This window comes from Heterodontus francisci, chromosome 18, assembly GCF_036365525.1.
Source record: "Heterodontus francisci isolate sHetFra1 chromosome 18, sHetFra1.hap1, whole genome shotgun sequence".
Lineage (NCBI taxonomy): Eukaryota > Metazoa > Chordata > Chondrichthyes > Heterodontiformes > Heterodontidae > Heterodontus > Heterodontus francisci.
This window is the reverse complement of record NC_090388.1, coordinates 15,453,099-15,478,020: the sequence shown is the minus strand read 5'-3', so window position 1 is coordinate 15,478,020 and position 24,922 is coordinate 15,453,099. Positions and strand designations below refer to the sequence as shown.

General features: G+C 44.2%; 1 protein-coding gene across 4 annotated transcripts in view; it reads left to right on the top strand.

Moving 5' to 3' along the window:
* LOC137379474 (SLIT-ROBO Rho GTPase-activating protein 1) overlaps nucleotides 1-24,922 on the top strand; it is a 278,218-nt gene that overhangs the window by 196,259 nt on the left and 57,037 nt on the right. For all 4 annotated transcript variants that reach the window (XM_068050344.1, XM_068050343.1, XM_068050345.1 and 1 more), the window contains exons 7-11: nucleotides 2,538-2,759; nucleotides 5,725-5,826; nucleotides 14,198-14,395; nucleotides 14,489-14,573; nucleotides 16,245-16,272. In XM_068050344.1, coding sequence (XP_067906445.1) covers nucleotides 2,538-2,759; nucleotides 5,725-5,826; nucleotides 14,198-14,395; nucleotides 14,489-14,573; nucleotides 16,245-16,272 — 635 coding nt within the window. The remainder of the gene's footprint in view (nucleotides 1-2,537; nucleotides 2,760-5,724; nucleotides 5,827-14,197; nucleotides 14,396-14,488; nucleotides 14,574-16,244; nucleotides 16,273-24,922) is intronic.

Here is a 24,922-nt window from a genome sequence, read left to right as displayed (position 1 = left end):
AGCTTTAATTTGATAATTGCTGTTGGAGCCGAGGCTCGTAGCATATAGTCAAGAAGGATGGAAACATATTGACAGGGGAGTGGCTGTTATTAGGAGCTTTGTGTGCTGCCTGTGTTATGAAAAGTTTATAAAGGAGGCGATTCTGCCATTTGGAAATAAATCTCTACTAAAAACGATTAACGGCCAATTGACTTTCTTGTTGTAAATAAGCATGCTGTCTTATGCAGAATTCTATTTCCCAAAGAAGATTGAGGGGTTTATATAATCAAGGTGCTTAAAATGTTAAAAGATTCAATAGAGTAGGTATAGAGAAACTGTTTCCTGTGGTGGAAGAATCAAGAACAAGGGGTCATCATAAAATTAGAACTCGACTATTTAGGAAGCACTTGTTCACACAAAGGGGTAATGAAAATCTCTGCCGCAAAAGGCTGTGGATGCTGGGAAACAGTTGGAACTTTCAAGACTGAGATCAATAGGTAAGGTTATCAATAATTTATATTTATATAGCATCTTTAGTGTAATAAAAGATCCCAAGGTGCTGCACAGGAGAGTTGTAAAACACTGAGCCACTTAAGGAGATGTTAGGTCAGATGACCAAAAGCTTGGTCAAAGAGTTTGGTTTTAAGGAGCGTCTTAAAGGAATAGAGAGGTTTACAGAGGGAATTCCAGAGTTTAGAGCCCAGACAGCTGAAGGCAAGGCCACCAATAGTGGAACTGTTAAAATTGGGGATGCTTATGAGGCCGGAATTAGAAGAGCACAGATTTCTGAGGGTTGTGCGGCTTGAGGAGACCGGAGTGAGGGGGAGGGGTGAGGCGATGGAGGGATTTGAAAACAAGGATGAAAATTTTCAAATTGAGGCATTGCCAGACTGGGAACCAATGTAGGTCAGTGAGCGTAGGGGTCATGTGATATGGAACCGTACTGAAGGTGGGTGTGGCGATGAGGTGCAGATCAGCCAATATGTCATTGAATGGTGGTGCAGGCTCGAGGGGCAGGATGGCCAACTCCTGTTCCTATATAGCTACTCACTGAGGGCTTTGACCTCTCAGTCTCCCCTTGCACAAACATTGCAATGGGGAAAGAGTGAGTTGAATGGCCTCCTTCTGCACAGTAAGATTCTATGAAGACCATTGTTGTGTTAGTTTGTTATTAAGCTCTTAATAAACACACTGCTGCTGTGCATTAGTACAGCAGGTACCACAGTAGAACACAAAAGGAGAGCCAAATACTTAGAACATGAACCGTGGCAGGATAAGCAAAACACATGATAAGATTCCAAGGAGAAACCATGGAAGATGAACAGAGAAATTAGAACTATTGATGGATGATAATAAAAGGCCATTGAAGCACACCAATCTAGTACATCAACTATCCCCAAAGACACATTGTACAGCGAGCTCGCCACTGGTATCAGACCCACCGGCCGTCCATGTCTCCGCTTTAAAGACGTCTGCAAACGTGACATGAAATCCTGTGACATTGATCACAAGTCGTGGGAGTCAGTTGCCAGCGTTCGCCTGAGCTGGCGGGCAGCCATAAAGACGGGGCTAAAATGTGGCGAGTCAAAGAGACTTAGTAGTTGGCAGGAAAAAAGACAGAGGCGCAAGGGGAGAGCCAACTGTGCAACAGCCCCGACAAACAAATTTCTCTGCAGCACCTGTGGAAGAGCCTGTCACTCTAGAATTGGCCTTTATAGCCACTCCAGGCGCTGCTTCACAAACCACTGACCACCTCCAGGCGCGTATCCATTGTCTCTCGAGATAAGGAGGCCCAAAAGAAGAAAGAACTCTGCCGTTTCAGCGTCTAATTAGATTGTGTATAAAATAGTGAGAAAAATGTTTAAGGAAACCACAGTCGAGACTTATTGATTGCATTGTGGAGGAACTTTGGGCTAACTTTTCAGAGACTCCACTCCCAGTGTGATTTGTAGGGGAAGCTAGAGCACCCAGTTTGTGGTGCTCCCAATTTTCTGTTCATTTAAATTCAGGGAACAGAATGTTTTCAAAATTTACCCCATTTCTTTCCCCTTCCCCCTCAGAAAGATGATAATTGGGGAAAGGAACTGGCTGGTCGTGGTATTTATGTGAAAGTATAGATTAATAAGCTGTTTTGAAATGCATCTGATTCAAAACTTTGTCGAATTCTTAATACCTAGTATCTATCATGAAGAGGAAGTTTCTAAATCTAATGCTAAAGTGACCATTCTCACTGTGACTGTAGCCTAATTGTTGAGTTCTAAGTGGTTTGACTGCAACTTGCAGGCTCATTTGTGATACCAGAGAAATCAATTTGTTGGGTGTATGTTAGGTGACCTTTTAAAAATAGCACTTGTTTTGAACATTTTTTTCCTCATTGATTAACACAACTGTGTACCTGACTTCTTAAAAACAATATGGCTTGAGGTAAAGATTTTAAAAATTGACTTTCCATACTGCAGCATCGAGTAATGTATTCTTCAGCGATTTATGTTTAAGGGTCCAGATGCTGGAAACGGGTTTGAATTTTAATGCCGTGTGTTTGTTTCTTGCTGTGTTAGTGCTGTGATCTGGGGTACCATGCTAGTCTAAACAGAGCCCTGAGGACATTCCTGTCTGCAGAATACAACCTGGAGACCTCCAGGCATGAGGGTCTGGACATCATAGAGAATGCTGTCGACAACTTGGACCCTCGTAGCGACAAGCAGCGGTTTATGGAGATGTACCACACAGCCTTCTGTCCCCCAGTGAAATTTGACTTCCAGCCACACATGGGAGATGAGGTAGGCCGAGGGAAGATTTTTATACTGATCTTCGATACAGCTGATAGCATCTCCACTTTTCTGTGCATTGCCTCTCTGAAACCCATGTGCTTGATTGAAGACTTACTTTTGGAAAGGAACTGTCGTACCCCAGATGAAGTTGGCAATGTTCTGCTTAGAGCTGAGAAGGTTAAGACGAGATTTGCTAGAAGTGTTCAAAATCTTAAAGATGGAAAGACTTGTATTTATATAGCGTCTTTTGCGAACTCAGGACATCACATAGAGCTTTACAGGTTTTGACAGAATAAATAAAGAATAAACAGTTTGGTCAATATGCAGAGGTAACCGACTCAAGGTGATTAGCAAAAGAACCATTTTTTTAATGCAGTGAGTTGTTATAATCTAGACAGTGAAAGCAGTTTCAATAGTAACTTTCAACAGGGAATTGGCTAAATACTTGAAAGGAAAAAGTGTGCAGGGCTATGGATAAAGAGCAGGGGAGTGGAACTAATTGGATAGCTCTTCCAAAGAACTGTCACAGGCATAATAGGTCAAATGGCCTCGTTCTGTGCTGTATAATACTGATTACTTGGCTAGAAGACAGCCATGTATATCTCAAAGATGTCCGTCCTTCGAATTCACCAAACACTGCTGTAAAACGCACAGTTAAAAAAACACCGAGCGTTTCACTGGTAGGTTGGTCCGTCAGTTGAGACCTTACAAAGTGGGCCAAGAAAGCAATTTTAATTTCTTCCCAGCAGAAAGATGATGGGGAAATCCTCTGCTTCAGAAGCAGCACACTATGCGAAAGTACATGGTGAATTCCCAACGTGTACAACCAACGGCAGGACAGCCTGCCTGGGATGTGCCCGTAGGGTGATTTTCCACTGACCCAATGAACTTTGGCAGGATCAGGGCTGGGAGTCACTGATGTGCTCGATCCATGTAATCACAGGCCCGGTGGTTTTCTTTGATCAGGCTGAGTTTTTACTTTCCATTGGTAGGCTGAGCAACCAAACAGTCGGCTGCTATTTTCATTGAGTGTGCCCTTACCCTACAAGTGTAGCATAGCTATGAAGTGGCTTCTCTTTGCGGTGATCCACCAGTTATAGTGCAAGTGCAGCCTGAGTCCAGAGTCCGAGCCCAACCTGACTGAAGGAAGTGGAGTGAGATTCCATGCAGGAGGTAATTTCACTCCACTTTACTTCTGAGTCATTTTAGGCCTAAACACCTGATTTACATTGAATCCAAATGAAAAAAGATGCACTCTTGGGTGATAATTTCCTCCTGCAATTTTTTTTCTTATCAGTATAATCTAAGTTTGTCGAGACAGCTTTCACTAAAGAATGCACCTCTTCAAAGGTGAGTAATTGCACACTTTAATTGCATTTTGGAGTCTAGTTAGTGTGATGCCAACTTTGTTGTGCCCCATCAATACTCTGCTTTACACACCCGTTTTTTTTTATATAAATGAAATCAAAAGCCTATTTCCCGGAAGCTAATAAGTCTTTGAGCTTCAAAGGAAAACATAAATATTTAAAGCTGGGGGAAAAAAGGACGCTGCCTTTTTGTCAAAGAAAAACGTGTCTGGATATAGTTGTCTTGTACTTAACTGAACAAAGTGTAAATTGAACTACACTAACAGCTCTGAAAGCACCAACGATTCATCATTTGTCATCCATTATTACCCTGCTAGTGTTTGTTGGTTAGCAAATTCTTTTTAAAACTTTTTATTAAGCGTTTGATTTTCTTCCGTTTGTTTATTATTGGTTGAACAATTCAGCCTTTTAAAGTTTTCTATTGTGAATGGGGTGTTACTATATATGGAACCAAGAACGGTGACCGTTTATTTACATTAGTAAACCAGCAGGTCGTTCGACGTTATTTCAGCATCTTCATAAATGCAAAAAGCCTCGATCTTTCCAAGGTGCAAAGTATCTCGTGGGCCCAAACTCAGACCTATTAGATGGAGTGTTGGATACCTGGCCTAATTATCCACAGGTTATACTTGTTTTTGAGAAGTGTTTCCAGGCTGTGTGTGTGGTATGACAAAGCAAAAACCGGCCTTTGCTCGCTAGGGCTTCGTGACTGAACCTGTCCCTAGAAAGGCATCTGCTCTTGAGATTGTCACAAATTTTATCTTTCCCATGTTAGCCATTCTTGTGAACCCTGCAACAAGTTTTGAGCTGAGCCGTGACTCTTTGCGCTGGGAGTTGCAGCAAGTGGGGAGTGGGCTGAGACGCCCAAACCCTTTTTTGCACAAAATCCTTACAGCTAGCTAAGCGAGGTGATTTTCATCCAATCAAACTTGGTCTTGGAGGTGAGTAGTTAGTGTGCAACACTGTGCCAGCTGGCTCCCTCTCTCTCATAACAAAAAAACACACCTACCATGCAAAGTTTCATATGTAAATTAATAAAGCCTAGACAAATTGATTTTTTGGCGAAATAAGCCATATAGACAGCTTTTAGAGATATGTGCCAGGAGGAGAGGGGTTCAGTTCTGCTACATATGCAGTCCAGTGTGGAACTAAACCATTCTATATCCCCTGTTCTGTGCTGCGTTAACTGATATCAGCCAGGGCTCAAATAGGGATGCTACAGTTGGCACAAAAGTGCTAGAGAGAGGGAGAAAGTAAGGCAGGATTCTCGATCAATATTGAATAACCCCTGTTGGAAAGTGTATGCTGATAGACCTCAGGTGAGGGCCGGGGTCTGGCCTGGTGAGGGCTGGCTCGGTGAAGGTTGGGTCCAAATCGAATGTGATGCACTCTAGATTCAGATATGCTGCTGAGACTTTGTTTCGGCTGAAACCAGAAGGACGAGGGACTGGATTTGTGAAATTGCCCTTGAACATCATTCAGAGTCTTCAGAAGAGGGTTTATGGAAAATGTTTACATTATTAATTTGTCTGGACAGCTTTAGATGAGTTTTGATTAATAAACACTATCATCGGAGCCTTACAGTGATATTTTGATTCTCTTTCTAGGTGTGCCAGGTTAGTGCTCAGCAACCGGTGCAGGCTGAGTTAATGCTCAGATATCAGCAACTGCAATCCAGACTGACTACCCTGAAGATTGAGAATGAGGAGGTAAGTTAATTCATTACACTGAGGTAAACGTCCAGGCAATTGTCTCCATATCGCTTCATTATCTTTGTGTCTTTATTAAAACATAATCCAGCAGCGAGTTCCCTTTAGAGTATCTGTTCAGATGGAAAAAGCTGCTGCTTAAAATGTAGGAGAATATTCAGTACAGTTCCAGCATGTTTTGCAATCTCAACTTAATTGAAGACATCTGGAGAGGTGGCCGAAGATTTAATGTGAATAGGGTTCTGATTTTCTGCTGGTTGCCAATTTTAGCACAAGAAGCAGACTCAAGTATGACGCTTCTTCAGAAAATCAGCAAGTTATTGTTGATCTGCGTGGACTCTGAGTAGGTTGGATCTGGTTGGAATTCTGTCAAATTATCATTTGGACACTAATTTTCCAGATGTCTTCTGTTAAAGTTACAGTCTGCAAATGCACACACGGGACTGGGAGATGGAAGCTTCAAATTGTTGTAAAAGTCTGCATTCAAGCATTTTGACCTCCTTTAATTTTCATTGTCCTTATGGTATTCAGGCATGTTTTTGGGTTTTATCCCCTGCTTTTTCTTTAACTTGCCACTTTTTGAAAAGGGCTCTCTCTCTCTCTCTCTCTCTCTCTCTCTCTCTCTCTCTCTCGCTCTCTGCATGCTGCACTCCAATTACCTTCCCATTCCTCTGATGAAAAATAAATACCATTGAACGTTTTCAGCATTGAGAAAGATTATGACATAAATCTGTCATGTTGCTCAGACTTTGCATAGAGCTGTGGCTTGGCTGAGTTTGCTGTGCCTCGCCTTTGGAACAGAAGGTCACAGATTCAAGCTCAGCCCCAGGGAGTTGCTTTCAGCTCTTAATAGCAACATGCCCTTAATAGTTTTCTCTGCTGTTGGAGGAATATCCTTTGGGTGATAAACAGAGGCCCTTGCCCAGCTGTGTTGGTGGACTAGAAAAAACATATGGAAATCTCAAAGAATAGGAAAAATCCCCTTACCCCAAACCCATTGGTTTCCTTCAGACTCAAATATAAATCAGATCATTTCACATGGAATGCCCCTCATGCCATGGGGCATCTACCAAACATTGCAGAGATTCCGATTCTTTTCCGGTCGTCAGCCTTCCCAGGGATGAGGAAATGATGTGAAGCCAGCTGTCAGTTGATATCACTCTTGCCTCTGACTCGACAGGTTCAAGTACCACACCAGGGCTTGAGCACATGATCGAAATGACGCCTCAGAACTGTATTGTGGGAGTGCTGCATTGTCAGAGGTACTGTCCTGCAGTAGAGACATTAAGCCAAGGATCTAGCTGCCTGTTCCAGTGCATGTTAAAGATCCCATGACACTATTCAAAGAAGGGGGACTTCTCATGGCGCCCTACTCAACCTGCATCACTAAATATAGATTGATCGTTATCTCATTGATGCTTGCGGAACCTTGCTATGCACAAAATGGCATGCTGTGTTTGCCTACATAACAGTGATTGCACTGTAAACTGAAGTGATTCTCTAAGAGATAGAATCATAGATTTATAGAACATTTACAGCTCGGGGAGCATTCGGCCAGTTCAGCTTACGCCAGCTCTCTACAAGAGCAATTTTCCTAGTCCCACACCCCAGCCCTTTCCCAAAGCCTTTCAAATTTTTCCTTTCGGGTGCTTATCCAATTCTGTTTTGAAAGCCACGATTGAATCTGCCTCCACCCCACTCTCAGCCAGTACATTCCAGATCCTAACCACTCGAAGCATTAAAAAGAAATTTCTGGTGTTGCCTTTGGTTCTTTTGCCAATCGCTTTAAATCTGTATCCTCTGGTTCTCGACTCTTCCGCCAATGGGAACAGATTCTCTCCATCTACTCTGTCTGGGCGCTTCATGATTTTGAACACCTCTATCTAATCTCCTCTCAACCTTCTCTTCTCTAAGGGGAATGACCCCAGCTTCTCCACTCTACCCTCATAACTGAAGTTCCTCGTCCCTAAAACCATGTCATAAATCTTTTCTGCACCCTCTTTAAAGCCTTCACATCCTACCTAAAGTGTGGTGCACAGAATTTCTGTCTGTCAAGATGGTTTACAATGTCTTTGTGTGTGGGTGACCTGTCAGTGCTAGCGATTGTGTATTCAAAAGCTTTTCACAGATGTCTTACTGTTCGTATAAGAGTTTGCCTTTCCATGTTCCAGCAGTAGGTGAAGGTTGCTGGTTGCTTTAGGATTGGAACTTGTAAGGACATGTCTTCCCATTTGCATGTGTCAATATTTTTTCATGATTAAAGAACTAGATTTTAAACTTCCTTTGGTATATGTAACACAAAGTATATATATGGGTGGGGAATCTTCCAGGTGTCCATAAAATCTGCACACATCGGAAACCTGCCAAACTGAAAATTGGGAGTTGGACAAAAGCCTAGTTTTTGTCTGAATTGTCACCTGTATTAAATTGGGCAGAATATATATATACAAACTGGAAAAAAGTTTAGTTTATCTGGAAATTGTCTAATTATTTTCCCATCTGGAAAGTTCTATTAGAATGTGGCTGTTTGCAGGCATTAGTTTAGGCTTTTTGCTGTCTGTTTTATTGTGTGCTCTGTATTGTAAGACAGTCAGGTATCGGCTGAACGGGCAGCACTCCCACCTCTCAGTTACAAGGTTGTGGGTGGAAGTTCCACTCCCAAACTTGAGCACACAATCCAGGTTGAGTCATTTATGGCACAGAAATACTAGAGAACAAAGGGACTAGCAAGAATGGGGAACTGAAAGAAATCAGTATTAGTAAAATAAAAAGTATTATTGGAGAAATTAATGGGACAGAACGTTGGTAAATCACCTGGACCTGATGATCTACATCCCAGAGTGTTGAAAGAGGTGGCTGGAGAGATAGCATGATGCATTGGTGATCTCTTCCAAAATTCTGTAGATTCTAGAATGGTTCCTGCAGGTTGGAAGGTAGCAAATGTAATCCCACTGTTTAAGAAAGGAGGGAGAGAGAAAATGGGAAACTACAGACCTGTTAGCCTGACATCAGTCATGGGGAAAATGCAAAAATGTATAATAAAGGATGTGATAACTGGACACTTAGAAAATAATGGTAGGATTGGGAAGAATCAACATGGATTTATGAAAGGGAAATCATGTTTGACAAACCTGTTGGAGTTTTTTGAGGATGTATCTAGCAGAATAGATAAGGCGGAACCAGTGGATGTTTAGTTTAGTTTAGACATACAGCACTGAAACAGGCCCTTCGGCCCACCGAGTGTGTGCCGACCATCAACCACCCATTTATACTAATCCTACACTAATTCCATATTCCTACCACATCCCCACCTGTCCCTATATTTCCCTACCACCTACCTATACTAGGGACAATTTATAATGGCTAATTTACCCATCAACCTGCAAGTCTTTTGGCATGTGGGAGGAAACCGGAGCACCCGGAGGAAACCCACGCAGATACAGGGAGAACTTGCAAACTCCACACAGGCAGTACCCAGAATTGAACCCGGGTCGCTGGAGCTGTGAGGCTGCGGTGCTAACCACTGCGCCACTGTGCCGCCCTCATTTGGATTTTCAGAAGGCTTTCAATAAGGTCCCACACGAGAGGTTTGTAAACAAAATTAGAGCACCTTGGTAATATACTGGCATGGATTGAGAATTGGTTGACAACAAGAAAACAAGAGTTGGAATAAACCGGTCATTCTCAGGTTGGCAGGCTGTGACTCATGGGCGACTGCAAGGATCACTGCTGAGGCCCCAACTATTCACAATCTATATCAATGATTTAGATGTGAGGATCAAATGTAATATTTCCAAGTTTGCTGATGACACAAAACTGGGTGGGAATGTGAGTTGTGAGGAGGATGCAAAGAGGTTTCAAGGGGATTTAGACAGGCTAGGAGAATGGGCAAGAGCATGGCAGATGTAGGAAAAACAGAAATACAGAGTGTTTCTTAAATGGTGAGAGATTGGCAAGTGTTGATGTCCAAAGAGAACTGGGTGTCCTTGCTCATGAGTCACTGAAAGCTAACATGCAGGTGCAACAAGCAATTGTGAAAGCAAATGGTATGTTGGCCTTTATTGCATAAGGATTTAAGTACAGGAGTAAAGATGTTTTGCTGCAATTGTATAGAGCATTGGTGAGACTGCAGCTGGAGTATTGTGTACAGTTTTGTCTCCTTACCTAAGGAAGGATATACTTGCCACAGAGGGAGTGCAACAGAGGTTCACCAGACTAATCCCTGGGATGGCAGGATTGTCTTATGAGGAGTTATAAAAAAAAAAAGCAAAATACTGCAGATGCTGGAAATCTGAAATAAAAACAAAGAGCTGGAAATACTCAGCAAGTCAGGCAGCATCTGTGGAGAGAGAAGCAGAGTTAACGTTTTAGGACCTTTCGTCAGAACTGGCAAAGGTTAGAAAAGAAATCGGTTTTAAGCAAGTGAAGGGAGCGATGGGGGTGGTGGGGGGCAGTTGGTGGGGAAGTGAACAAAAGGGAAGGTGTTTGAAAAGGCAGAGGGCAGGAGAGATTAAATAACAAAGCTGTCCTGGGACAAAGGCAAAGAGTGTGTTAATGCTTGTGGTGAAATACAAAGCACAAGTCCAGAGAGAGTATTAATAGCGGAAAAATGAGCAGCTCTGACTACATGAAAAACAGGCATATGGTTAAAAAAAATAAAATAAATATACAAATATTTTAAAAAGGCCAGTCATGCTCCGAAGTTATTGAACTCGAATGTTCAGTCTGCAAGGCTGTAGAGTGCCTAATTGAAAGATCAGGTTCTGCTCCTTGAGCTTGTGTTGATGTTCACTGGAACACTGGAGCTGGCCAAAGACAGATGTGGGCGTGAGAGCAGGGGTGGGGGTGGTGTTGAAATGGCAAGTGACCGGAAGCTCAGGGTCATGTTTTTAGACTCAGCGGCGGTGTTCCGGAAAGCAGTCACCCAATCTGCATTTGGTCTCCCCAATATAGAGGCGACTACGTTGTGAGCAGTCAATACAGTATACTAAATTGAAGGACGTGCAAGTAAATTGCTCCTTCACCTGGAGGGTGTGTTTGGGGCCTTACACCACCTGCGATTGCATGGGAAAGCAACAAGCTGTCGGGGTGATGGAGGAGTGGACCAAGGTGTCCTGGAGGCAACGATCCTCAAACTGGAAAACTTTGTCAACTTTGCTTCCGATTTCCACCCTTCTCTCACCTTTACATGGTCTACTTCTGACACTTCCTTTCTCTTAAATAAAAGCAAAATACTGCAGGTGCTGGAAATCTGAAATAAAAACAAAAAGTGCTGGAAATGCTCAGCAGGTCTGGCAGCATCTGTGGAGAGAGAAGCAGAGTAAGCGTTTCAGGTCGCTGACCTATTATTAGTTCTGGCCTTTTTTATATTTTTATTTTTTAACTACGTGCCTGATTTTCATGTAGTCAGAGCTGCTCATTTTTCCGCTGCTAACACTCTCTCTGGAATAATGCTTTGTCTTTCACCACAAGCATTAACACACTCTTTGCCTTTGTCCCAGAACAGCTTTGTTATTTAATATCTCCTGCCCTCTGCCCTATCAAACACCTTCCCTTTTGTTCTCTTATGCACCAACCCACCCCACTTGCTTAAAACCTAATTCTTTACTAACCTTTGCCAGTTCTGATGAAAGGTCACAGACCTGAAACATTAACTCTGCTTCTCTCTCCACAGATGCTGCGTGACCTGAGTATTTCCAGCGCTTTCTGTTTTTATTATTGTCCTATGAGGAGAGATTAAGGGAGGCTAGGCCTTTATTCTCTAGAGTTTGGAAGAATGAGAGGTGATCTCATCGAAACTTACAAAATTCTTACAGGGCTCGACAGGGTATATATAGGAAGGGTATTCCCCTGGGTGGGGGGTGGTCGTCCAGAACCAGGGCACAGAGTCTCCGAATAAGAGATAGGTCAGTTAGGACTGAGATGAGGAGGTATTTCTTCACTCAGAGGGTGGTGAATTTGTGGAATTCGCTACCGCAGAGGGCTGTGGAGGCTCAGTCATTTGAGAATGTTCAAGACAGAAATCAGTCGATTTCTAGATGTTAAAGGAATTGAGGCATATGGGCGTGAGGCAGATAAGCCATGATCGAGTTGAATGGCGGAGCAGTACGATCATGGCTGATCTTCTACCTCAATTCCACTTTCCTGCCCTATTTGCATATCCTTTGTGTCCAAAAATCCATCGATCATCAGTCAGGAGGGCTAAAAGGGGTTATGAGAAGTCATTGGCAAACAGGATTAAGGAAAATCCCAAGGCTTTTTATATGTATATAAAGAGCAAGAGGGTAACTAGGGAAAGGGTTGACCCACTCAAGGGCAGAGAGGGGAATCTATGTGTGGAGCCAGAGGAAATGGGCGAGGTACTAAATGAGTACTTTGCATCAGTATTCACCAAAGAGAAGGACTTGGTGGATGATGAGCCTAGGGAAGAGAGTGTAGATAGTCTCAGTCATCTCATTATCAAAAAGGAGGAGGTGTTGGGTGTCTTGCAAAGCATTAAGGTGGTTAAGTCCCCAGGGCCTGATGGGATCTACCCTAGAATACTGAGGGAGGCAAGGGAAGAAATTGCTGGGGCCTTGACAGAAATCTTTGCATCCTCATTGGCTACAGGTGAGGTCCCAGAGGACTGGAGAATAGCCAATGTTGTTCCTTTGTTTAAGAAGGGTAGCAAGGATAATCCAGGGAATTATAGGCCGGTGAGCCTTACGTCAGTGGTAGGGAAATTATTAGAGAGGATTCTTTGGGACAGGATTTACTCCCATTTGGAAACAAATGGGCTTATTAGCGAGAGGCAGCATGGTTTTGTGAAGGGGAGGTCGTGTCTCACTAATTTGATTGAGTTTTTTGAGGAAGTGACAAAGATGATTGATGAAGGAAGGGCAGTGGATGTTATCTATATGGACTTCAGTAAAGCCTTTGACAAGGTCCCTCATGGCAGACTGGTACAAAAGGTGAAGTCACACGGAATTAGAGGTGAGCTGGCAAGATGGATACAGAACTGGCTCGGTCATAGACAGAGGGTAACAGTGGGAGGGTGCTTTTCTGAATGGAGGGATGTGATTAGTGGTGTTCCGCAGGGATCAGTGCTGGGACCTTTGCTGTTTGTAGTATATATATATAAATGATTTGGAAGGAAATGTAGCTGGTCTGATTAGGTTTGCGGACGACACAAAGGTTGGTGGAGTTGCGGATAGTGATGAGGATTATCAGAGGATACAGCAGGACGTAGATCGTTTGGAGACTTGGGCGGAGAAATGGCAGATGGAGTTTAATCCGGACAAATGTGAGGTAATGCATTTTGGAAGATCTAATGCAGGTGGGAAGTATACAGTAAGTGGCAGAACCCTTCAGAGTATTGACAGGCAGAGAGATCTGGGCGTACAGGTCCACAGGTCACTGAAAGTGGCAACGCAGGTGGATAAGGTAGTCAAGAAGGCATACGGCACGCTTGCCTTCATCGGACGGGGCATAGAGTATAAAAATTGACAAGTCATGCTGCAGCTGTACAGAACTTTAGTTAGGCCACACGTAGAATATTGCGTGCAATTCTGGTCGCCACACTACCAGAAGGACGTGGAGGCTTTGGAGAGGGTACAGAAGAGGTTTACCAGGATGTTGCCTGGTCTGGAGGGCATTAGCTATGAGGAGAGGTTGGATAAACTCGGATTGTTTTCACTGGAACGACGGAGGTGGAGGGGTGACATGATAGAGGTTTACAAAGTTATGAGCGGCATGGACAGAGTGGATAGTCAGAAGCTTTTTCCCAGGGTGGAAGAGCCAGTTACTAGGGGGCATAGGTTTAAGGTGAGAGGGGCAAAGTTCAGAGGGGATGTGTGAGGCAAGTTCTTTACACAGAGGGTGGTGAGTGCCTGGAACTTGCTGCCGGGGGAGATGGTGGAAGCAGGTACCATAATGACGTTTAAGAGGCATCTTGACAAATACATGAATAGGATGGGAATAGAAGGATACGGTCCCTGGAAGTGCAGAAGGTTTTAGTTTAGGCAGGCATCAAGATCGGCGCAGGCTTGGAGGGCCGAATGGCCTGTTCCTGTGCTGTACTGTTCTTTGTTCTTAAATATACTCAATGACTGAGCATCCACAACCCTCAGGGGTACAGAATTGCAAAGATTCACAACTCTGAGTGAAAAGATTTCTCCTCATCTCAGTCTGAAATTGCTGAACCCTAATCTTGAGACTCTGTTCCCTAGTCCTAGACTCTCCAACCAGGGGAAGCGACCTCTCAGTATTTACTCTGTCAAGCCCTCGAACAAAAAGTGACTGCACTTCAAAAGTAATTCATTGGCTGTCAAGCGCTTTAGGAGGTCTGAGGTTGTCAAAGGCACAACTGCAAGTTCTTTCATTTTTTTTTAAGGTTAAGAAGACCATGGAAGCAACTCTGCAGACAATACAAGACATGGTAACCATCGAGGATTATGATGTCTCTGAGTGTTTCCAACACAGCCGGTCAACAGAGTCTGTCAAATCCACGGTCTCGGAAACCTACTTGAGCAAACCGAGCATTGCTAAGAGACGAGCCAATCAGCAAGAGACTGAACAGTTCTATTTCATGGTGTGTATTCTGCCAACCATTGTGTATGAAATGATTGTAATGTAGATTTTACACATCAGTTTCTGTAAAATTCACTGACTCTGTTCTCAACAGAAATTTAAAGAGTATCTCGAGGGCAGCAATCTAATCATGAAGCTCCAGGCAAAGCATGACTTGTTACACCGGACCCTGGGGGAAGGTAAATCACCAGACGCTGTTGAGTTAAACCTACGGATCTCTCCTGTGCCTCCTTTTATGTTGGTTGAGTGCCACCAGCTCCAAATGCCTGGGTTTCCTACGTCCACCAGCACCTTCAACACCAACTTGCCGGATATGGCAAGGCCCAGTTTTGTTTGTTGAAATAAACCTTCTCAAGGTTGCTCTAGAGTTACATCTGTTAGGGAAATATAGGATCAGGAGAAGGCCATTCTGCCCCTTGAGCTTGTTCTGCCATTTAATTAGGTCTTGGCTGATTTTATCTCGACTCCAATTACCCACCTTGGTTCCATATCCCTTGCCTAATAAAAATCGATCAAATTTTCAGCTCCGCCCCGCAGTCTCAACAGCTTTTCAGTGAGGAGAAAGTTCCAGATTTTCACACCCTTTGTGTGAAGAAGTCCCTCCTGACACTCCCTCCTCTGGGGGGGATGGTGGCGTAGTGGTGATGTCACTGAACTAGTAACCCACAAGCCCAGATTAATGCCCTGGGGACATGGGTTCAAATTCCACTGTGGCAGCTGGTGGAATTTAAATTCAATTAATTAATAAAATCTGGAATTGAAAGCTAGTCTCTAATGGCGCCATGAAACTATCATCAATTGTCATAAAAACCCATCTGGTTCACTAATGCCCTTTTAGGGAAGGAAATTCTGCCGTCCTTACCTGGTCTGGCCTACATGTGACTCCAGACCCACAGCAATGTGGTTGACTTTTAACTGCCCTCTGAAATGGCCTAGCAAGTCATTCAGCTGTCAAGGGCAATTCGGGTGTCTGGAGACACCCACATCCCACAAAAGAATTTTCAAAAAAATCACCCCTGACTGGCCTACTCCAGTTTTAAGGTAATGCCCCCGTGTTCTCAACTCCCCCACCTGACGAAACGGTTTCTCTCTACCTACCCTATCAAATCCTTTAATCATCTGAAACACCTCAATTTGACATACTCGAGGGATTACATGCTACGTATCGGGGCTAGCCGCACTAGTGTGCCCCTAAGCCCAATATAAAAGCAGCTTTACTTATTAAGCAGCTCACTTACTCTTGTTGCAACACACAGCTTTTATGGCAGCAGCTTTAGAAAATTCTTTTATCCTGTGGGCTGAAGTCAAATTGTGGTGCTTTATCTTAATAAAACACAGCTGAGAAGATATTTGCCAAGTGCTAGCTTCTGGGAGTAACATTTTTTTGTTTCATTTAATTTAGAAAATCTGGAAACCTCTATTGTTTACTACATAATTTAAAGTTCTATTGGTAAAATTGGGCATTTCGAAGCGATGGGAGAGATTATCTGATTTGGGCAAGATAAAGTGTATTGATTGGCCTGTACATTTAATAATGTTTTATATATTTACAGGCGTGTCATATTTGGCACTTTTTGCAATAGCCTCAGTTAAAAACATAGTGGCGGTGTTAACTTTTGATAATTTCTGTCCTTTGCTATCATTTGTTCAAAGTTATGCTTAACTTGAGTAGCTTTTAAACCACGCTGCTATATTTAAGTCAACATCTCAAAGCCTGACTTTTTTTTAATGTGGAGAACAGGAAGGAAAGCCTCACCTAGTCACTCTGTCCCTATAGGACCCTCTTTCCTGCAGCTTCCTGTGCTCCCAACAAAAGTCCACAATCAAAATCTTTTTCCCTTTTCCCTTAGGCCAGAAGAGCGACTTCATGACCACAAGGTAAGGAAAAGTTCATGGTCATTTTTGTGGGGAAATTTAAAGGTGACTGTGCCCCTGCGCGTGCGCGCGTCTCTGTTGTGTGTGTGTCTCTGCCACCTATGTGTGCGCGCCTGTGCCTGCGTGCTACCTCAAGCTCTGTTGAAACTGGGATCAGATACCCAGCTATGCTTCACACTTGATGCATCTGTGCTGCTGAATTTATCGTATGAAATTAGTGGATTTGCAGAAATGCTAAGTTAGCTCTGTTAGCAGCAGAGCTTGAAAGAGATAGTCTCATGACATTAGCGTTGTGTGTTGGCTGGGCAGCCCACTGTTTAGATGATTTAAAGACTTGTGGCAGGAGCCGAAGGCAATGGCTTTGATCTTCCAAATGTTTAAGTGTGGGAAATTATGGTTCATCCAGGACTGGATGTCAGACAGCACAGAAGCAGTGTTGCTCGAGAGAGGTGGTGGTGAAGCAGAGCTGGCTGTTGTCAGCATTCATGTACAAGCTGACAAACCTGTTTTCAGATACTATTGCCTGGGGGCAGTACGTAGTTGAGAAATAAGAGGGGGCCAAGGTTAGAGCCGTGAGAGACTTCAGAGGTAGTGGTGCAGGGCCAAGAAGAGAAGCCATTGCTGGAGATTCACTCATTACGACTAGATTGGGAAGAATTGAACCAAGCGAGGGCAGTTCCACTCAATGGAGGAAAGGCATTAGAGGAGGATGCTGATGTGAATATGGGCAGAGACTCCACTGAAAAGCAGTCATGTGTCTTCCATTTGCAATGACCTTTGAGATTTAGACCTTTAGAGTAGAAAGGGAGATAGGGAGGATACAACTGTGACTTGAGGCATGGTGCAGGAGGGAGGCCTTCAAATTCTTAGGACATTTGGATCAGTTCTGAGGCAGGAGGCACTTATTCAAAAGGGACAAGTAGCACCTCAGCAGGACTGGGACTAATGTCCACTAGTTTGGCTGGGGAGGGTTTAATCTAAATTGACAAGGGGATGGGCATCAGCATATAGAAGTGGAGAAGAGGAATAAGGTGTAAAAAGCAGTGCCAGTGTTGGATAATACTAGAAAAGGATGTAGTAACGTAATTAGATAGGAGCAGACTAAAAACAACTGTGAGGAATACAGAGACAGGTTTACAATGCATCTCTGTAAATGCACAAAGTGTGGGAAACAAGGTTGGTGAACTACAATCACAAATAACCATGTGCGAATATGTTGTTGTGGCAATAACGGAAATGTGGCATAAAAATGGAGAGGACTGGGCACTTAATATTCGCAGATACAAAGTGTTCCAAAAAGATAGGGAAGGAAAAAAGAGAGGTGGGGTGGCATACTAATTAAACAGTGTAGTGTTTAAAAGGGAGGATGTTCTTGAGGGGGCAAAGACAGAATCTATTTGGTTAGAGTTGAGAAGCAAAAGGGGATGCTGGGGGTGTTCTTTAGGCCTCCAAAGAGTGAGAGAGAGAGAGGAGCAAATTGTAGGGAAATCCCAGAGATGTGCAAGAACTACAGCGTGGTGATACTGGGGGACGTTAACATTATCCCATTCGATATTTGGATAATTAGAGTAAAGGGTAAGGAGGGGGAGGGATTTCTGAAATGTGTTCAGGAGAACTTCCTTGACCAGTATGTTTTCAGTCCAACTAGGAAGGAGGCACTGCTGGATCTGGTGCTGGGAAATCAGGTGGGCCATGTGGACCAAGTGTCTTGTTGAGGGGGGGTGGTGGGGGAGCACTTTGGGTAAGCGTGATTGTCGTATCATAAGGCTTAGATTAGTAATGGAGAAGAGCAAGGAACAATCTAAAGTAGAACTTCTAAATTGGAAGAGGGCTAACTTCAATGGGCTGAGAGAGGATCTAGCCAGGATAAAATGGAACCAAAGATGTAGCGTAACAATGGGTGATCTTTAAGGAGGAGATATTTCAGGTACAGGCTAGGTACATTCCAGTAAGGGTGAAAGGTAAGGGAACCAAAGCCAGGGATCCTTGGATGACAAGACCGATAGAGCATATGATGAAGCGATGTCAGGTTTAGTTTAGTTTAGTTTAGAGATACAGCACTGAAACAGGCCCTTCGGCCCACCGAGTGTGTGCCAACCATCAACCACCCATTTATACTAATCCTACACTAATTCCATATTCCTACCACATCCCCACCTGTCCCTATATTTTCCCTACCACCTACCTACACTAGGGGCAATTTCTAATGGCCAATTTACCTATCAACCTGCAAGTCTTTGGCATGTGGGAGGAAACCAGAGCACCCGGAGGAAACCCACGCAGACACAGGGAGAACTTGCAAACTCCACACAGGCAGTACCCGGAATTGAACACGGGTCGCTGGAGCTGTGAGGCTGCGGTGCTAACCACTGCGTCAAGTGAGAACCAGGCCAAATACAATATGTTGAGAGGGGGAGTGAAGAGGAAAGTAAGACTGGCAAAGAGAGAATATGAGAATAGAATGGCAGATAACATAAAAGGAAATCCAAAAAATCTTGTACCGGCATGTTAAAAGGCAAGGTGGGTCCTATTAGGAACAAAGAGGGTGATATATGCTTAGAGGCACAGGGGAAGGCTAGAATACGTAATAAGTACTTTGTATCGATGTTCGCTAAGGAAGAGAATGCTGACAAAATATCAGTAGAAGCAGAGATGGTAGAGGTAATGGATGGGTGAAAATTGATAGGCAGGTTGTACAGGAAAGGCTGGCTATGCTTTGAATGGATAAGTCACCTGGTTCGGATGACTTGCATCCCTGGTTGCTAAAGAAAGTGGGAGTGGGGATGGCAGAAAGGCTTGTCATAATCTTCCCCGGATATGCGAGGTACCAGATGATTGGAGAGTGGCAAATGTGGCCACCCTTATTCTAGAAAAGGTGTAAGAATATTCCTAGTAATTACAGGAGGGTCACTTTAACATCAGTTGTGGGTCAGGTTTTAGAAACGATGGGATAGGTTTTGCCAGCCCTTTGGGAGTGGGCTGGGAGGTGGTAAGGCTGGAAAAATGACGTGGGAAGTCGACGGGTGGCAGGCCCATTGTCTTCCTGCTGCCATTACCATCATGCCAGCAGCAGGGGAGGTGGCAGACGGCCTCCCCACCCAGAGCCCAATTGAGCCACTTCAGTGGCCAGATAAGCCTCTTCCTGCCCCCACAGACATTTTAGCAGTGCTTGTGGGAGGGGGTCCCTCTGCCACTTGGGGAGACCACCAGGTAAACCCTGGCAGCCTCCAGGGTGGCGGGGGGGCTTCCTTTTTGGGCACTCTTTAGCCCACGGAGGGGCCTTCTGTGGCAACATTGCTGCCTGCCCTCGGCGGCCCCAAACCACCTTGCCAGGGCCTGCCTGACTGGCGCCGGCGCCCCCAGACCCCATTTGCCTGCTTTTGAGGGTACGTGGCCATCAGTGCGCCCACATTCTGCTGGTGCAGCCCCAGCAATGGCCACCGCGAGCAGTAGCGCTGCTGAGCTGCCAGCCCTCTGATTGTCTGGCAGCTTTTGGGATGAGCCACCGTTCTTAATAGGGACTGGAGCCAGTTAATTGGCTGCCACTGACCAGGTGCCGCCCAGGGTTGTCACTGACCACCGAGCAGACTCACCTCCCGCTTTCAGTCCTGCTGCCTCCATAAAATCCAGCCCAATAATCAGGGGAAAAATCAACAGGTTCTTGGAGAGATTTGAGTTCATTAAGGATAGCCAAGATGTATTTGTAAAAGGCAGATCGTGCTTGACTAATCTAATTGAATTTTGGGAGAAGTAACAGAGAAGGTTGATGCGATGAATGTTGTCTCTACGAATTTTAAGAAAGCGTTTCACAAAGTACCACATAAATGGCTGGTTAACAAAATTGAGGCTCATGGAATAGGAGGGTCAGTATCAACTTGGATAAAAAAAGAAATTGGCTTAAACAGCGAGTCATGGTTAATGGTTTTTCAGAATGTAGGATGGTAGACAGTGGTGTTCCCCAACGTTCAGTGCTAGGACCACTGCTTTTACTGATTTTTTTTTTTGATGATTCCAAATTTGGAGGTACGGTAATCAGTGAGGATGATACCAATCGCCAGCAACAGGAGGTAGATAGGCTGGCAGAAAGTGGCAGATGGACTTTAATACAGAGAAATGTGAGGTGATGCATTTTGGCAGAAGGGATCGGGTGAGGCAATATAGACTTAATGGAACAAAGAACAGCACAGGAACAGGCCATTCGGCCCTCCAAGCCTGCGCCGATCTTGATGCCTGCCTAAACAAACACCTTCTGCACTTCCGGGGCCCGTATCCCTCATTTCCCTTCCTATTCATGTATTTGTCAAGATGTCTCTTAAACGTCACTATTGTACCTGCTTCCACCACCTCCCCCGGCAGCAAGTTCCAGGCACTCACCACCCTCCTGTGTAAAAAAAAAAAACAACTTGCCTTGCACATCCCCTCTAAACTTTGCCCCTCGCACCTTAAACCTATGTCCCCTAGTAACTGACTCTTGCACCCTGGGAAAAAGCTTCTGACTATCCACTCTGTCCATGCCACTCATAACTTTGTAAACCTCTATCATGTCACCCCTCCACCTCCGTCGTACCAGTGAAAACAATCCGTGTTTATCCAACCTCTCCTCATAGCTAATGCCCTCCAGACCAGGCAACATTCTGGTAAACCTCCTCTGTACCCTCTCCAAAGCCTCCACGTCCTTCTGGTAGTGTGGCGACCAGAATTGCACGCAATATTCTAAGTGTGGCCTAACTAAGGTTCTGTACAGCTGCAACATGACTTGCCAATTTTTATACTCTATGCCCTGACCGATGAAGGCAAGCATGCCGTATGCCTTCTTGACTACCTTATCCACCTGCGTTGCCACTTTCAGTGACCTGTGGACCTGTACGCCCAGATCTCTCTGCCTGTCAATAGTCCTCAGGGTTCTGCCATTTACTGTATACTTCCCACCTGCATTAGATCTTCCAAAATGCATTACCTCACATTTGTCCGGATTAAACTCCATCTGCCATTTCTCCGCCCAAGTCTCCAACCGATCTATATCCTGCTGACAATCCTCATCATTATCCGCAACTCCACCAACCTTTGTGTCGTCCGCTAACTTACTAATCAGACCAGCTACATATATATATATATATATATATATATATATATATATATATATACTACAAAGAGCAAAGGTCCCAGCACTGATCCCTGCGGAACACCACTAGTCACCTCCCTCCATTCAGAAAAACACCCATCCACTGATACACTCTGTCTTCTATGACCGAGCCAGTTCTGTATCCATCTTGCCAGCTCACCTCTGATCCCGTGTGACTTCACCTTTTGTACCAGTCTGCCATGAGGGACCTTGTCAAAAGCTTTACTGAAGTCCATATAGATATCATCCACTGCCCTTCCTTCATCAATCATCTTCGTCACTTCCTCAAAAAACTCAATCAAATTAGTAAGACACGACCTCCCCTTCACAAAACCATGCTGCCTCTCGCTAATAAGTTCGTTTGTTTCCAAATGGGAGTAAATCCTGTCCCGAAGAATCCTCTCTAATAATTTCCCTACCACTGACGTAAGGCTCACCAGCCTATAATTTCCTGGATTATCCTTGCCACCCTTCTTAAACAAAGGAACAACATTGGCTATTCTCCAGTCCTCTGGGACCTCACCTGTAGCCAATGAGGATGCAAAGATTTCTGTCAAGGCCCCAGCAATTTCTTCCCTTGCCTCCCTCAGTATTCTAGGGTATATCCCATCAGGCCCTGGGGACGTATCTACCTTAATGCTTTGCAAGACACCCAACACCTCCTCCTTTTTGATAATGAGATGACTGAGACTATCTACACTCCCTTCCCTAGGCTCATCATCCACCAAGTCATTCTCTTTGGTGAATACTGATGCAAAGTACTCATTTAGCACCTCACCCATTTCCTCTGGCTCCACACATAGATTCCCCTCTCTGTCCTTGAGTGGGCCAACCCTTTTCCTGGTTACCCTCTTGCTCTTGATATACGTATAAAAAGCCTTAGGATTTTCCTTAATCCTGTTTGCCAATGACTTTTCATGACCCCTTTTAGCCCTCCTAACTCCTTGCTTAAGTTCCTTCTTACTGTCTTTATATTCCTCAAGTGCTTCATCTGTTCCTAGCCTTCCAGCCCTTACAAATGCTTCCTTTTTCTTTTTGACTAGGCTCACAATATCCCGCGTTATCCAAGCTTCCCGAAACTTGCCGGCACAGTTCTAAAAAGTGTGCGGGAACAGAGGGACCTTGAGGTGCATGTGCATCGCTCTTTGAAGGTGGCAGGACATATTGAGAGAGTAGTTAGCAAAGCATGTGGAATCTTTGGCTTCATAATTAGAGGCAGAGTACTAAAGCAGGGAGGTTATGCTGAACCTTTATAAAGCTCTGGTTAGGCCCCAACTGGTGTATTGTATCCAGTTCTAGTCACCACACCAGGAAGGACGTGAGGATCCTTGCAAGGGTGCAGAGGTTTACCAGAATGGTTCCTGGGATGGGGGATTATAGCTACAAGGGTAGGTTGGAGAAGGTGGGGTTGTTCTTCCTGGAGCAAAGGAGATTGAGGGGAGATTTTTTTTTTAAGACATGTACAAGATTGTGACAGGTTTATATAACGTAGACAAAGAAACACTGTTCCCGTCAATTGATGGTGCAAGGACTCGGGGACACAGATTTAGGGTTTTGAGGAAGAGATGCAGGGGAGAATGTGTGGAAGAATTTTTTTACCTAGCGAGTGGTAATGATCTGAAACTCGCTGCCCACGAGAGTGGTTGAAGTGGAGACGATGAATGATTTCAAAAGGAAATTGGATGAGTACTTGAGGGAAATAAACCTGCAGGGCTACGGGGATGGAGCAGGGGAATGGGACTGACTGGATTGCTCTGCAGAGAGCTGGCATGGATTCAGTGGGCCAAATGGTCGTCTCCTGTGCCATATTGACTTTATGTATACCTGCTCACTTTGGGCTCTTGGGGAGGCAGCAAGGGACAACTGATACTATCACTGAGATATTACAGTAAATGAGCATTAGTAGACTTACTGCCCAAGACACCTGCCCTACTCCATTGTTAGACAATGTGAAATGAGGCAATTTCAAGCCTACCTGCCTGATGGTCATTAAGTGGAAATCTCTTCTGAGAGTTGATATTTTAAAAGCCGAGGAATAATATTTATACTAATGCCTCAGACATCATCTCCTAGGGGTCAAGTTCTGATCCAAAGCACAAAGTTGGTATCTTTACAGGCACCTCATCTAGGTGCCAAATAGTAGATTCCATCCAGATTAAGGCCAAGCACATGATATCTGATGCTTGCAAAATTCCCGATTTGACCTGAGTGGAATCGTTTCACGACTGAGTTAATGAAATGTATGCTGAAACATTGACTGTGAAGTGAATTAGCTTTGGTATATGGGAAAGGTAGGCAGCCAAAAGGGAAGCCCAGCTCCCACTGCAGAAGGATCTGGTTATCAATCTTCGAAAGGTGCAAGTGTGGGAATTCAGTTGCAATGAAAATCGGGAGGGAGGTACAGTAGGCAGCTGATTTGCTATTGGCCATTTTACACTATAAACCAAGGTCAAAATGACGCCCCCCACCATCCGTCCTCTAAATCGATTGTCCAAACCTTAGTGAACCACTTCAAGGCTACCCTTGGGGGCTACGAATAAAGTTTAAAGCAATATTCCCATTCATTTACACGTAACTCAAGCTACTGCTGATAGTAGATCTAGATATAGTTTAAATGCCCGTGCTCTGGATCATGGTTGAGATGAGGTTATGCTGTCATTCTTTTGTAAAATTGTGACTGGACAAACACCTTAACTTGCTGGAGCTTATGTCGGGAATATGGGATGCTGCAGTTTCGTTTCAGCATTCCTGGCATAAGCTCCAACAAGTTCGCACCTTCCCACGGAATGCCAGTGATTTACTCTTAAAACACCCCTCCGGATTATTAAAAGTATTTCTGGCGATTCTATAACCTGTACACGTATGTGTACATGTAAGTTCGAAGATGAGGTTAACTATCAGCAGCTTGTATTTGATACACAAAAGGTACATTAGTCCATTTGATCAGCAACGATAATTATTTGGACCTTTTGTGCTCTCGGGCACTAATCAGTGTTGACTTTGTACAGCATTTGTCCTTGTTCTGCTAGCTATGGTTGTGCTTGGTTATGCTGGCTAATGTACAACACTAAAGCAGCTTCTCCTGTAATAAAACAGAAAATGCTGGAAATACTCAGTAACAGACAGCATCTGTAGTGAGAGAAACAGAGTTAACATTTCTGGTTGATGAGCTTTCATCAGAACTGGGAAAGGTTAGAGATGTAACCGGTTTTAAGCAAGCAGAGGCAGGGAAAGAGGGGGAGGAAAGAGCAAATGGAAGATCTGTGATGGGAGAGAAGGCAGGAGGGAGTAAATGATAAAAGGGATGATGGTGCAATGCAAAAGGAGATGGTAATGGGGCAAGAAACAAAAGATGGATCGAGAGGAGGTCTAAGTGGCAACAGCAGAATCATTACCAACAGCTGCTGTCCAGAAACATGGGAGGAATGGTTATGATCTGAAATTGTTGAACCCAGTGTTGAGAGCAGAATGCTGGAAAGTGCCTAATCAAAAGATGTGCTGATGTTGGTTCAAAGAACTGTCTTCCCTCAA